This window comes from Leopardus geoffroyi, chromosome D4, assembly GCF_018350155.1.
Source record: "Leopardus geoffroyi isolate Oge1 chromosome D4, O.geoffroyi_Oge1_pat1.0, whole genome shotgun sequence".
In the NCBI taxonomy this organism is placed as follows: domain Eukaryota; kingdom Metazoa; phylum Chordata; class Mammalia; order Carnivora; family Felidae; genus Leopardus; species Leopardus geoffroyi.
In genome coordinates this window covers 72,454,352-72,469,029 of record NC_059342.1, presented here as the reverse complement: position 1 = coordinate 72,469,029, position 14,678 = coordinate 72,454,352, and the positions used below count along the sequence as shown (strand labels likewise).

Sequence of the window (14,678 nt, the reverse complement as noted above, 5' to 3'; positions counted from 1 at the left end):
CCCATTTCTCCCCACCACCCTGACCCTGGCAACTACCATTCTACTCTCTATTTCTATGAGTTCTCCCTTTTTAGATTTCACATATAAATATGATCGTATAATATTTGTCTTTCTATGTCTGACTTATCTCACTTAGCATAATTAGTGAGGGTCTTTCTTAACAAAGATGTGTGTTGTTACACTTCTGTGTGTAGATGGGCTAAGCTCCCTGTCTTGGAATTATTTTTTTATTTTATTTTTTTAATTTACATCCAAATTAGCGTATAGTGCAACAATGATTTCAAGAGTAGATTCCTTAATGCCCCTTACCCATTTAGCCCATCTCCCCTCCCACAACCCCTCCAGCAACCCTCAGTTTGTTCTCCATATTTATGAGTCTCTTATGCTTTGTCCCCCTCCCTGTTTTTATGTTATTTTTGTTTCCCTTCCCTTATGTTCATCTGTTTTCTCTCTTAAAGTCCTCATATGAGTGAAGTCATATGATTTTTGTCTTTCTCTGACTGACTAATTTCACTTTGCATAACACCCTCCAGTTCCATCCACATAGTTGCAAATGGTAAGATTTCATTCTTTTTGATTGCTGAGTAATACTTCACTGTGTGTGTGTGTGTGTGTGTATACACACACCACATCTTCTTTATCGATTCATCCATCGATGGACATTTGGGCTCTTTCCATACTTTGGCTGTTGTTGATAGCGCTGCTATAAACATTGGGGTGCATGTGTCCCTTTGAAACAGCATACCTGTATCCCTTGGATAAATACCTATTAGTGCAATTGCTGGGTCGTAGGGTAGTTCTGTTTTTAGTTTTTTGAGGAACCTCCATAGTGTTTTCCAGAGTGGCTGCACCAGCTTGCATTCCCAGCCCTGTCATGGAATTTAAATGAAAGCCACAAGAAATAGCCACGTATTTCAACATTTGGACATTTTGCAGCCAATCCATTCCCTAAGGCTATAAGGATGGAAATAGAGTTCCCACAAAGAAAGAAGGTGCTTTTATCAGAAGAATGGAGATGTGCAGGCCTCCTGGACATAGAAATAGCTTCCAGAATCCACGGCTTTCAGCAGCTGTTTGATATGATTAGCAAACTCAAACTGGGTGGAAGAAATGGCCAAAGAGCTGGCTACAGTCATTCTACTGTGATTAACTTAACAGGGAGGATTTTGCTTTAGAAATGTCTACGTGGCTTTTGGTGGTACCTTTTTACCCCCTCTCAACTTAAAAACCAGTGTTGAAAGAGGGTTCAAACCTTTGAAATCAAACTACTGGGAGGCTCTGGAGATAATAGAAAACCCAGTGTAATATTGAAATTCTGAAGGCAATTCTACTCTATATATCTATGTACAAACGTTACCTGTACTGTGCACACACCTTTGGCAGTCCCCTTTTGCAAAAATGTTGGAGACTGCCATCTCACAAAATAATTTGCAGGATCCAGATTAGTCCTGAACTTGTTCCAGTTCATTTGCCGAGCAACGGCCCCGTTCTTGCCTTTGCCCAGTGACAAATTATGCTACTTACCTGACACAGATTGCTCCTAAAAGGGCTTTGTGATTACCAGGGAACCAGCAGTTGGTTTGATGGGAAATGGGGAGGCCTGGGCTTCCTTGCTTGAGCCTTGCTACTAATCAGCTGAGGGCCTTTGCAATTATGTTTAACTTGGCAGGTTCTCAGCTGCCTCTTACCACAATCTTTCTGATCCCTTCCAGCCACAAAGTACTGAGTCTGTGATTTCCTGAGTCACAAAGCAAAGTCATTTGATATATGGGAGATGATCACACACTGTAATCACAGAACACTCTTCAGTCATAGGCATGAAACCCCTGAGTCATTAGTGACCCTTTCCCTTTCAGCCACGTTTTACACCTAGGGTGTGCTGGTCTCATTTCTGGATTCGTCCCCTTGTGCATAGGCCTTTATTATCTGTAGCACAGACAGTGAGCAAAGCCTCCTTTCTCCTCTTCCATCATGGTGTTCATAGTTTCCTTCTTTTTTAAAAAAAATTTTTTTTAATGTTTATTTTTGAGAGAGAGAGAGAGAGAGAGAGAGAGAGAGAGAGAGAGAGAGAGTCGGGGAGGAGCAGAGAGAGAAGGAGACACAGAATCCGAAGCAGGCTCTAGGCTCTGAGCTGTCAGCACAGAGCCCGAGGCAGGTGTTGAACTTCCGGACCATGAGATCATGACCTGAGCCGAAGTCGGACACTTAACTGATTGAGACACCCAGGCACCCCAGGGTTTCCTTCTTCACTCCAGCCTACATGCCTGACTCATCTGTCCAAACTGTGGCTCTGATTTTCCTATTCCCCCTGATGGTTCTTCCATGGTTCTCCATTACATTTTAGACTGGTTTCTAAGGCCTCACTTGGACACCAGCATGCCCTTCTAGTTGCATCTCTCCTTCTCCATTCAAAATGATGTGCTAGCTCTTCTCTGGTTACGGCCCTTGCTTATTTTCCTCAGTGTCTTTGCTCATACGGTTACTTGCTTATTTCCACCTGGATTGCCCTATAATCTTCCTGTAATCTTTGCTTACGAGTTTGTTACAATCCCACCTATTCATCAAGATTAAAATCAAATGCTGTCTCCTCCCTGAAGCTTCTTAAAATTTACTCAACAGGCAGGAACACCCTCTCTCTCTCTCCCTTCCTTCTTCCCTCTTCCTCTCCCTCTCCTTAGCCATTCTGCCATACTTTAGAGAAACTGGTGCACTTGTCCTTTCATACTAGATTTCATACCCTGAGGGAACACGTTTGAAGAGTGGAGCAGTGCCTGGAACCCATTGGGTCGGATGATTACTGGTGAGCCAGCCGCATAGTGTGATGAAAACTGAAGCATAGGAAGTGTAATACTTAAATAAGCCAGGGAAGAGTTACCTTAAGATCTAATCCTAATGTGTATGTTTATGTTTATATACGCTACACACATGTACGTATACACACACACACACACACACATGCATGCATATTTTAAACCTGCATAATTGTGGTAGGCAGAATTATAATGTGGCCACTGCTGGACACCCACCTTCTCTCATTTACTCATTCAAAGGCTATTCTCAGTGTTGCCGTGAAAGGATTTGAAGATGTAATTAAGATCCCAAATAGATTATCCAGATGGACCTGACCTTCACATGAGCCCTTTCAGTCTGGATCTAAGGGTCAGAAACAGGGGAGATTGGAGATTCAAAGGGAGAGATGGATCTGACATAAGGGTTTCTCCTGCCGTCTTTGAAGATGGAGGGAACCACATGGCAGGAATGTGGGTGGCCCATAGGAGCTGAGCCGCCAATGGTTGGTAGCCAGTAAGAATATGGGGACCTCAGTCCTGCAGCTGCAAGGAATTTGGAAGCAGGTTCTTCCCCAGAGGCTCCAGAGGGAAAGGCAGACCACCTGACACATTGATTTCAGCCTTGGAAGACACTGAGCAGAGGACCCAGTCACAATGTGCCTGAGCTTCTGGCCTACAGAAGTGCGAGCTAATGAATGGGGGCCAGCTGCTAAGTTTATGGTAATTTGGAAGCTGCAGTAGAAAATGTATTTTTTTTTTATTTAAAAAAAAAATTTTTTTTTAACGTTTATTTATTTTTGAGACAGAGAGAGACAGAGCACGAACAGGGGAGGGGCAGAGAGAGAGGGAGACACAGAATCCGAAACAGGCTCCAGGCTCTGAGCTGTCAGCACAGAGCCCGATGCGGGGCTTGAACTCATGGACCGTGAGATCATGACCTGAGCCGAAGTCGGACGCTTAACCGACCAAGCCACCCAGGCGCCCCAAAAATGAATTTTTAAAAAGTTGCTGATTCATCAGGTGTTACTTATCTCTAAATTAATCTTCTACTTTGATCTCCTTCGCCGTCTCCTCCTCTGCAGGGAATTCAAGTGAGGAGACCCTAGAATAGCAGACAGGAATTTCACATACCAAACAGAAGTCATGGTGCTAATTATTGGTACCTTTTGGAGAACAGAATTATTGCTTTCAGGAAATGGCCCTGCTTGTGTAAATTCATGAAAAAAATGTCCACATCCATAGGCAGTTTTCAAGCTGTCCCAGAGCCTGAGAGTAGGCACAGGGTCTTTCTAACTTGCTCCTCAGCACCTGTGATATTTGCATTAGTGCAAGAGTTGAAGATAAGCCCAGAGAAGGCCTGTCATTCCTCCTGAACACTGTACCTCCTCAGGGAGCCACCCTGAAGAGAATTAATGGATTTACTCTGTCAAGGTTGAGTCACTGCAAATCTGTGATATAACACATGACTCACTCACTTCAGTTTCTGATAGAATATTCTACAAGTGATTCAGAAGAAAAATAAGCATGATTTTATAGCATGAAACCGTGGAAGGGAGGGTAACCAGAGGATGGCAGAACTTTAAAAAATGTAATACAAATGGTCATCTGTAAATGTTCTCAGTGAGGAATTAACGGCGGGAAGTCCCTAAAGAAATCTTGTGTGGCTACGCTGTGAACACTTTGGATTGGATGGACTCAGATTTTCACAGACTACATGCACAAAGTAGACCAAGAGATGCATACCAGCAAGAACCATGCCTGGAGCCAGAACCCAAGTCATGCTATGCAGAACAAAAAAGATGATTGTCCAATACTTTTGTGTAGGGTAAGGAGTAGTTGGGCAGGCCTGTGGCTTAGGGTAAATGATGTCCTGCTGGTGGATGGTCAAGAGAAAGTCAGGTTCATACACTCCTACTTTGCTTCTGTCCTGTTGGTTTGTGAGGGGACATTTCAAAGCAAGAGAAGAGCTAACTGCTTCACATAAAGTCTTCTGACCTGGATGAAGCACATTCTATAATGCAGGTTCATACAGTTTTCACATGAGCCAGTGGACCACTGCAAGTGGTCTTTGAGAAATGGTGAAGAGAAAGCAGGCTGGAGATGAGCAAAGAACATGGAACTTTGTAGAAGGAAGATAGGCTTTGCAAAGTGTAGTCGATGATAACTTGAAGTCAAGGCCAGGCAAAATCTTTTAAGAGGTGGCTTTGTGGTAGGAGCCACAGTAGTTCCCAGCAGTTAGCATTATGGTTTCTGCATTAGTAAATAATGCTTAGAAAATTCTCATCTGCTTTAGATAAATATTTTAGGTAGGCATTCACTTACATTTTGTTCTAATTTTTTTAGGTTGCTATTTGAGCCTTTAACCTGTCCGGGTTTTATTTTGGCATATATAGTATAAGCTCAAAAGGTCAAAATCTTCTTATTCTAAATGGCCAGCTAATTTTCTCAACACTAGTTACGAGTGATGTGTCATTTCCCCTAATGATTTGAAACAGTAACAAAACAATAATTAACAATAGCTAACATTTGCCAGTTGCTTACTGCGTGCCAGGCACAGTGCTAACATGACTTACCTCATCTGTTTCTCACAATAACCCAATGAGGTGGACACTGTTATTATCATTCCCATGTTACTCGATCATCCCTCAGTGGGGAAACTGAGGCACAGAATGGCTAAGCAACTTGTCCAGAGTCCACAGTTACAGACTTGGACATCCCGACTTCAGTATTTAAGCTCTGAAATTTATTTGGTATACGTGGGTTTATTTCTAGGCTGTTATGTTCCAGTATATTCATTCCTATGCTGATACCGCACTGTTTATCACTAATAATGTGAGTCACTCTCCTAGTTTTTTTTTTTTTTTTTTTTTTTTTCACCACTAATTTCTAGTGTAACCACATCCTTCCATTTTGTAGTATGGCCTCTTAAAACGTCAAGACATTTTTTTTTTCTTTCCCCTGAATATTAAAGGTAGCCAAACAGCATAAGCCATGTTTTTTTTCCAGAAAGTCTCCTGAAAACACTTTCTGAGGTAATGGATTTTGCAGAGCTTTTTAGCAAGAAGTGTAGTCCATGGCTGCTTTTGCTGGTGCCAGCTACCCTATTAGAGAACAGAACCCAACTGCTCCCAGCCTGGTTGGAGAGATCTGAGCAGGTGCCAATCAACATAGCTTTCTGCAACAATGGGAAGATTTTGAAGCTGTGCTGTCCAATATGGTAGCAACTAGCCACGTGTGGCTACTGGGCACTTGAAATGTGTATTTGAAATTGAGCACTTGAAATGGTATGACTGAGAAACTGAACTTTTAATTTATTTTTTTTTTTTATTTTTTTTCCAACGTTTATTTATTTTTGGGACAGAGAGAGACAGAGCATGAACGGGGGAGGGGCAGAGAGAGAGGGAGACACAGAATCGGAAACAGGCTCCAGGCTCTGAGCCATCAGCCCAGAGCCTGATGCGGGGCTCGAACTCACGGACCGCGAGATCGTGACCTGGCTGAAGTCGGACGCTTAACCGACTGCACCACCCAGGCGCCCCTGAACTTTTAATTTAATTGAAACTAGTGTAGATTTAAATAGCCACATTGTGTCCAGTGGCTGCTGTAGCGCAAATTAAGTAATGAAAAAGTTAAGTAGCAGGAACTCTTCTCAGATGTGCCTCTTTCACTGCCAAGGAAGCGAGTCATCTATGTTTGAGGGTCTCAAGTCCAGGGGCTACTAATTTTCCTCTCAAGCCCCTCCTTACTTAACAGAGCTTTGCTTTTGCTGTTTTCAACTCTTCCAAGGCAGTGCTGGATGACCAAGCATGTGCCTGGGGCATTGGTAACAGGAGGGTACAGAAAAATGAAATATTTGGATGTTCCGGCAGTAAAAACCACGGCAAATCATTTGGCAAAGTTTGGACTTAGTTGTGCTTCCTTACATTTATTCCATGGCTTGATGGCATTTTTCTTTTTCTTTTTTTTAAGTTTTATTTTATTTATTTTGAGAGAGAGAGAGAGTGCATGCAAGTGGGGGAGGGACAGAGAGAGAAGGAGAGAGAATCCCAAGCAGGCTTTGTGCTGTCAGCGCAGAGCCCAATGTGGGGCTCAGTCCCACAAACCATGAGATCATGACCTGAGCCGAAATCAAGAGTCAGATGCTTAACCGACTGAGCTACCCAGGTGCCTCGGTATTTTTCTTTCTAATTCTATGTATGCAGGGTCATCCCCCAAGATCTTTTCGATGTCTGGTGGCACCATTGCACAGTTGGTCTTTTACACTGCTACAGTCCGAGACCCCATCATCCTCAGCCTGTGCAGGAAAGGACAGGGCCTACACGAAGGGGAACATGACCTTCTCTGCTGTAGACCATGTAGATGCAGATCTGCACTGGGAAAGCATGGTGTTATGGTTAAAAGCAAAGATGCTGGAACCAGACAGCTTGGGTTTGGATCTGGCTCTGTCGTTTATTAGCTAGGTCACCTTGGGCAAGTTGTTGAACCACTCCATGCCTCCATTCCTCATCTGTAAAACGGGAATAATAATAATAGTGTCCCATGTACTATTATTACGCTGGGCACTATTATTGCAATACACTATTATAGTCCTCACTGGGTAGTTAGGAGAAGTAATTAGAACAGTGTTTGGCGTATAGTAAATGCTAAATAAGTTGTTTGCAAATGAAAATGAGCCCTTTAGTGTAGAACACGATGCTCTGATTCAGTCACTTGGCCCAAATGTGCAACTCAAATGTGGGTGTCTTTTGGTTTATAACAAAGCATCCCCCTGGGGTTGACATATGATACCCCCCAAAGAGAACATATACACATCCTCCAAAGAGGTTTTACATCAATTTTCTTACTTTATCCTCATGGCAACCTGCTGAGCAGAGCAGGGAGGTGCTGTCCTTGTAGGTGTGTAGGGAAAATGACAGATGACTCTATCCGGCAGGGAGGATTTGTTTGCTGTGTTTGACCACTGGACCTACCTATCATTTTTGGAGCAAAAATCCAAATGATGTCAGAATGACTTCTTCCTCAATGCAAACAAAAACTGCCCATAAAAACTTTCAGGCATAATTGGTTGAGAGAGGACCAATACAAGCAACACGGTCTGCTGTATTTGTATCCACAACAAGATGAGCTTTTTTATCCCTTGTAACTTGAATGTGGCCTGGTTTTCTATTTCCTCTTCAGAAATCCCTTGGAACTGTATTTTCCTTAGGCCCTACACCCTCCAGGCCAACTCAGGGGACACAGAGGCACTCTGAGCATTCTTGGGATGGTTTAGTAAATGGGGCCAAACTCTGGGTTAAAATGGAGTGAGCACAGGTGCACCTGTGCCTCCTGGGAGGGCCACGATTCCTGCTGTGGGCTCAGCATGTGGTTTTGTTCCGCAGATTCGTCATTCATGCTGCCGCAGATGGTGGGCGTTGGGCTGGGCTCCGTGGCTGTTGTGATTATTCTCGCATTCCTGTCCTTCTCAGCCGTGTGGTATGTGAGACTGTCATTTTTGAGAAATGAGCGGAATGGCGGAAGGATGGGGTTGGAGTCATGAGAACAGCTGGGATTGAGGAGAGCCAAAGGGGATGTGGGCAGAGGTTGTCCTGGGCTCAGCACTCAGCAGGTGAAAGGCACGAGTAGTCTACACCTTCGGGCAGGGAGGGAGATGCGCTTCTGGTGCAGAAAAAGAGCAGGGTTGGTGATGGCTGTGCTGATTTCCCATGCTGCTTCCCATGAGGGTACATGAGCTGCACATAGAGATACACCAAGGGAAAACCAGAGTGTGTCAATGGACTCTTTTCCTCCTCCACATCTAGATTGCAGACGGGCACTACCTGTGGAGGATGCACGGTGCTGGGGCAGATGTTATGGCTGTTTCTCAGGTGCCTGCCTAGACAGAGGCCCCATGTGGCTTCCACCCAGGTGTGTATGGGTCCCCAACTTTTTCCATTCCCGGCTTGGTCCCGTTTCTGGATTCAGGATGGTGAATACCTCTGTGGAATTCCCCAAAAGGAGGAAACTCAGGAATTGCTGATGTCTTCTCTGCTTGCTACACAACCAGTTCTGTGTGTGAACGTGAGACCCTTGAAACACAATATAATATTGACCGCAGGCTAAAGATCATGTGGGCTGGACCCTTGTCTTCCTCTGAGTGATACCTGAGAGTCAGCTCTTCTGGACATTGAATACAAGAGAGTCTCTGCATCTTCCTTTATGGCATCTCTGAATTAATTTGGAATCCATCCTTTTACAATGAGCGATGAGGGGGACTTAAGTTTGGGCTAGAATTTGCCTTTATGAAGGAGGTCATTCAAAAGGATAGAGCTCATTGACAGTAGGCAAACTTGTCAAACATTTTAGAAGCAACCCTTTTCTTACAATCGATCGACATGCTAATAGTATACTAACCCGGCCTGACTCCAGTAAGTTGCCTGCAATGTGTGTTAGGCAGTGTTGCTTTGATACAGATCCATTGGTTTACAGGTAATCAAAAGCCACAAGTTTTCATTCCAATAAAAATACTCTGTTAATTTAGTCAGTTCTTCTCTTCCACACCAAAGTTTATAGCAGCCTTGTCTACCTTTTTTATTACTCTCTGATATAAATGACCTGTGCCTTCCTTTAGTAACAATGGGTTGAAACATTATAAAGCCCATGGCCAGAATCCATGTGTTCATAGGGAAGGGGGAAGAAGGTGAGTGATGTGTAATCTTCCCCTTTACCTACAACCTCAGTAACTATGACTGTTCCTTTATCATGAATCATGACACATTAAATGCAAGCAGCCGTGGGCCCACCGTCAACTTGCTGAATTTACAGACGGAATGTACTAGATTTGGCTTTTAAACTCTGAATCAGTGTTCGTTAACTTTCTTCTCTAACTGGTGGTGTAATTCCAAGGCTCAGTAAGAAATGAATGGAGAAGAGAGAGGCGTGTGGCTTTCCTGAGTAACAATGGTATTATCCCTTTTCTCCCTCTTCTAGGCCTAGAGAATAAAAAGCAAGGGGGAGGAAACCAGGAGACAGTTATATTGTATAACCTCAGGGCAAGGTGCATATGAACGTGGCCCTGGAACTGTGCAGTGTTGCAGTCCTGAGGAAAAGGGACAGTCTTTCTGATAGGATGGACTTGTGTGTCCTCTCTCCATGAGCTTCCTGAGTGTTAGTGAGGGTCAGATCTGTGTGGTCTGAGCTTGAGTATTGCAGATGAGGAAACAATAGGAACAGTAAACTGTCTATGAAGCTGCCCTGGGAGATCCAGGTCCAAGTATATCCCCTCAATTAGGAAGAGTCAGAGAGAGAGAGAAGCAATATCCTGACACCTGGATGTTCAGTGACAGCTGTCGGCCCCTGGCCCTGCCGGCTTAGGCAGTATTAGGAATAGTTGTCTTTTGTCCTTTGAGGTACTACCTTGGACTACAACCGCAGATGAGTGTTTAGAAACTTTCCTGCTCTCATCTTAGGTGATTTATAGAGTAGAGCTCTCAAAAGACTAATACAAATACCTTTCTACTTTTAATCTTTTTTTTTTTATTTTTTAAAAAAAAAAAATTTTTTTTTTTTCCAACGTTTATTTATTTTTGGGACAGAGAGAGACAGAGCATGAATGGGGGAGGGGCAGAGAGAGAGGGAGACACAGAATCGGAAACAGGCTCCAGGCTCTGAGCCATCAGCCCAGAGCCTGACGCGGGGCTCGAACTCACGGAGTGCGAGATCGTGACCTGGCTGAAGTCGGACGCTTAACCGACTGCACCACCCAGGCGCCCCTCTACTTTTAATCTTTATGTGCAACTATTCAAACTCATACTATTTTCACAGCTCTTGAATGAAATTTGGAATCCTTACAAATTATTGTGGTTACTGTAGGGTAGGGTCTCTGATGAGTAAGGTTTTTCCTAAAGTCTCCTCTATCCAAAGAGAGAATCTGAATTAATTATTATTGTTGTTGTTGTTGTTGTTTTACTGGTTCTGTAAACACCATATGTTTCTGTAGCCCCCTTAATTTCCAGCTCTAAAATTAACTGCCAAAGAAGTTACTGTGGTCCACATCGGAACTTGGCAAAATTGTCGTTGAAAGCAAGAAATCCCATCTGCTCAGTATCAAAAGTTTCTGGGTAAAATAACTGACTAAATATTAAGTAAAATGTTCGGTAAACTGTACTTCTGACTACATAACACAGTTGATCAGTAGTATTACTGAACAGAAGCAGGTGCTGAAGTTTGCAGAAAGGATGTATATCTTTCTGCAGTTCTTTTCTAACAGTTTCCTCATAAACATGGCGGCGGGCAGCTTGAGGTTCTCTAAATTCACCTGGGAGCTTTACTACAATACTGTCCTTTTTTTTTTTTTTTTTTTTCCCCAAGCGGATTCGTGGTTAAGGTGGGGAGGGCATCTCAGGAGAGCAATAGTGGGTCTTCCCGGGAGAATGCAGGGTCTGTCTGCCCAAGGGCTGCCCAGGCAGCACTTGGAGTCGCTTTGGAGTGCCTCTAAATAAAGCCAGGTCCAAGCTGAGGATGGAGGCAGGATCTCCCCCTATTGACTGTCATGGGGAAGCGTGTAGAGGTGAGCACTGAGACCCAGTTGTGAGCTCCCTTCTAGGTTAGGAATCAAAATTAGAGGTTGACCAGATAGGAGCAGATTGTTCCCTGGCTGATTTGTGTGTCTGCATGCCTGAGGTTTTTGTTTATCTCCACTGGAGTTTTTGTTTATACACATTCTTCTATTCCATCGTGTGTGGTGGGAAGGTTAGGGGTTACCGTTTTTCCCACTTTAGAATGGAGAAATGGGTTCAGACAGGTATGTGACCTGAGTTGTGGGGCCGAGTCATCTGATGCAAGTCTAGTCCTCATTCCTGGGATTTGACTGGCCTTGAGCTCACCTTTGGACATCCTTTTGGTTTTGGGGAGAGTCAGGCCTTTGTGTTTCTCTCTCCATATATGTATTTTAACCATTGACCTTTCTACTGTAGCCGATCTTCTTTTATCTGTCTTTTCAGTAAAAGGTATCTCCCCCCGAGATCTCTTCTACAAGGAGCCACAAACCACCAAAGAGTTGGAGGTTAATTAGAGGAAATAGGTAATAGTTTGTCTCTGACTCAAGACCTGAAACTGTAGCTGGGCACTTAACCCAAGACCAGAGCAAAAGTGATTATCTTGCAATTCCACATTAGTTTGGGATCAAGTTAATATTTAAAGTGATGTTAAAGGAAGTAAAAAGGTGTTCCCTTTTTATTGCTGATCTCACATTTGGAGTTTCTAAACCTTCTATTTTTCCATTCTATTCATCTAAGAGAAAACCAATGTTAGTAGTAGTCAATCAATTAGTGCTTTAGGGGCCTTTTGCCTGCATGACTATTGTTGCTGAACTGAAGTGCTGCATTTTGGAGAGGAAAGAGGATGGGGTTTGCTTTGTGCCTAAGTTTGTGGACAGGTGATACATTGAAGCAAATCAATTAAAAAAGCAGTGTTGGTATTTGAGAGAGAGAAGGAGAATAAATGAATCATTTTGGTGATGTGTGTGTGTATGCATGTGTATCCATATCCATACATTTTTTGGTGCAGCCCATTTTTTGGGTTACGAAAATGGGGTCAAACTACATGTGTAGTTTTGTAAACTGCTTTCATTTCTGGGCACATTTTTTTAAATGCAGTCAATGGTGACCGCATTAGAATTTTGTGCCATATTTTATTTAGCCAATACTCTTTTGTGCATTATGTATTTAGGATGTTTCCAGATGTTTACTATTCTTATACAAATTGTATAATTGTGTGAAATTGAAAATGATATATGTTTTACGTTTACTACATATTGTCAGAGGCATCTCAGCAGAAAGTTTATACCAGTTTACAATCTCACCAGCAGAAAGCCTCAGAACCACTGGGCACTGTTGATATCTTTCATCTTGATTAATCTGATGGGTGAAAAATGATGTTTCCATGCTTTATTTGCATATCTTTATTTTTGCATGTTGATTGGTCATTTGTAATTCTGTCTGGGTGAATTGCCTTTTTTCTCGGTACTTGGTTTGTCTTTTATTGATATGAAAAGCTCTTTGTATCATAGTAATTTTTATTTCTGGCTGTCATATATTTTATAAACAAATTTTCTAGTTTATCATTCCCCCTTTTGACCCTGATTGTGTCATATCTTGCCACACAAAACCTTAAAATTTAGGTAGTCAGATTTATCCATTTTTTCCTTATATGTTGTATCTTTGGTGCCATGCTTGAGGGACCTTCCAATCTCAAGGTAATAAATATAATTCAGCAGTTTTAAAAAACATTTAAATCTAGGGGCGCCTGGGTGGCTCAGTCGGTTAAGCGGCCGACTTCCGCTCAGGTCATGATCTCACAGTCTGTGAGTTCGAGCGCCGCATCAAGCTCTGTGCTGACAGCTCAGAGCCTGGAGCCTGTTTCAGATTCTGTGTCTCCCTCTCTCTCTGCCCCTCCCCAGCTCATGCTCTGTCTCTCTCTGTCTCAAAAATAAATAAACGTTAAAAAAGATAAAATAAAAACATTTAAATCTTTAATCCATCTGAAATTTATTTTAGTATACAGAGTGAGGTTCGGGACAGAGGGGATCTTTTTTTTTTTTTTTTTTTTTTTTCTTTAAGCTGTTAAATGGTTTTAGCCAGTTGTCCTATTAATATTCATTGACTTTTTTCCCCTAGTGGTTTGAATTATATACTGAATTAGATACCAAAGTCTATTTCTGAATGTTCTCCTTTGTCCTGCTGATCTATTTCTGTGCCAATACCACCTGTTCCAACTTTAAAATAGGATTTTTAGTACCAAGTAAAATTAAGTTACCACTCTTTCTGTTAATTCTCAGATTATTCTCAGATCTTATTATATATTTATTCATGTATACATATTTATTATACATAAACTAAGGAATTATTTGGTCATATTCCCCCCAAAATCTTAATATTTTTTTTGGTTGGAGTGGGGGGCATGTGGTCAATAAAGAGTGCTCCTATCTCACAACATGGAATGTGACTCCATTTAATTTTGTGTGTGTCCCTCTCTAGAGTATTCTAGTTTTCAATTTACAAGGTGGCTTATGCTTATTTTGTGTTATGTATATCTAGGTATTTTCTATTTTGTTATCCTGGCCTCTTAAGTCACTCAGCTCCTGCCCCTGAACGTGTATCCCATGGCCTCTCACTGCTGGTGTTCCTGGAGATGTCCTGCCCTGGAAGTCTGTCCTTTTTTGGGAGAAGTCACACCAAGGTGTCTCCCCCAACATAATTACTTTCCCAGGTATCCACTGGACTCATGGGATCCTTCCATGCCAAATGGAGGACCGCCTGCTCTCATAGGTCACTCCAGCCACACAAGTTTCCTTATTCATTTGACCCTTTGTCCTCCCATTAGTGGAAGTGTACCTTGTTCCCAGTGTGGATCCCCCTTTTTTGTCCTACTGCTGCCCTGACAGCCTCAGCTTCTTGACCCTTGAGTTTCTTATCCTTGGAATCCGCTACCAGGCCAGCGTGTCTTCCAAAGGTTCACGGGACACAAGTCAGAAACTCCGAGTGTGGGGTCCCCTTGAAGCTTCTCTTTCCAGGCTGAGGAAAGATCCCCTTGTCATTGTGGTGGGGGATTGAAAATTCTTGGGACACCAGTGGCTTTCTCCAAGGAATTTCTCTCTTTGGACCTTTTCCATTTAAATCACTTTACATCCTGGATATCAGGTGTCGTAAGACTATTTAAAAAACCTCATTTCAGAATGTGGAAGTATTGGCAACCTATTATTTTCAGTTTCTTAGAAATTTGGTCAAAACAAAAAGTCCTTGGGGCGCCTGGGTGGCGCAGTCGGTTAAGCGTCCGACTTCAGCCAGGTCACGATCTCGCGGTCCGTGAGTTCGAGCCCCGCGTCGGGCTCTGGGCTGATGGCTCAGAGCC

At 42.9% G+C, this 14,678-nt stretch overlaps 1 protein-coding gene across 9 annotated transcripts in view; it reads left to right on the top strand.

Moving 5' to 3' along the window:
• Positions 1–14,678, top strand: part of SUSD1 (sushi domain containing 1) — a 258,157-nt gene that overhangs the window by 127,026 nt on the left and 116,453 nt on the right. For 2 of the 9 annotated variants that reach the window (XR_006710319.1, XR_006710318.1), the window contains exon 16: positions 8,591–8,696. The exons of 5 other annotated variants lie outside the window; for them this stretch is intronic. Coding sequence is in view for 2 of the 4 variants with exons in the window: in XM_045469266.1 (XP_045325222.1) it covers positions 8,591–8,808 (218 nt within the window). In the remaining 2 variants the exon portion in view is untranslated. Of the gene's footprint in view, positions 1–8,170; positions 8,265–8,590; positions 9,305–14,678 lie in introns of those variants that run through there. 2 more of the 9 variants (XM_045469269.1, XM_045469266.1) reach the window with 2 other exon arrangements.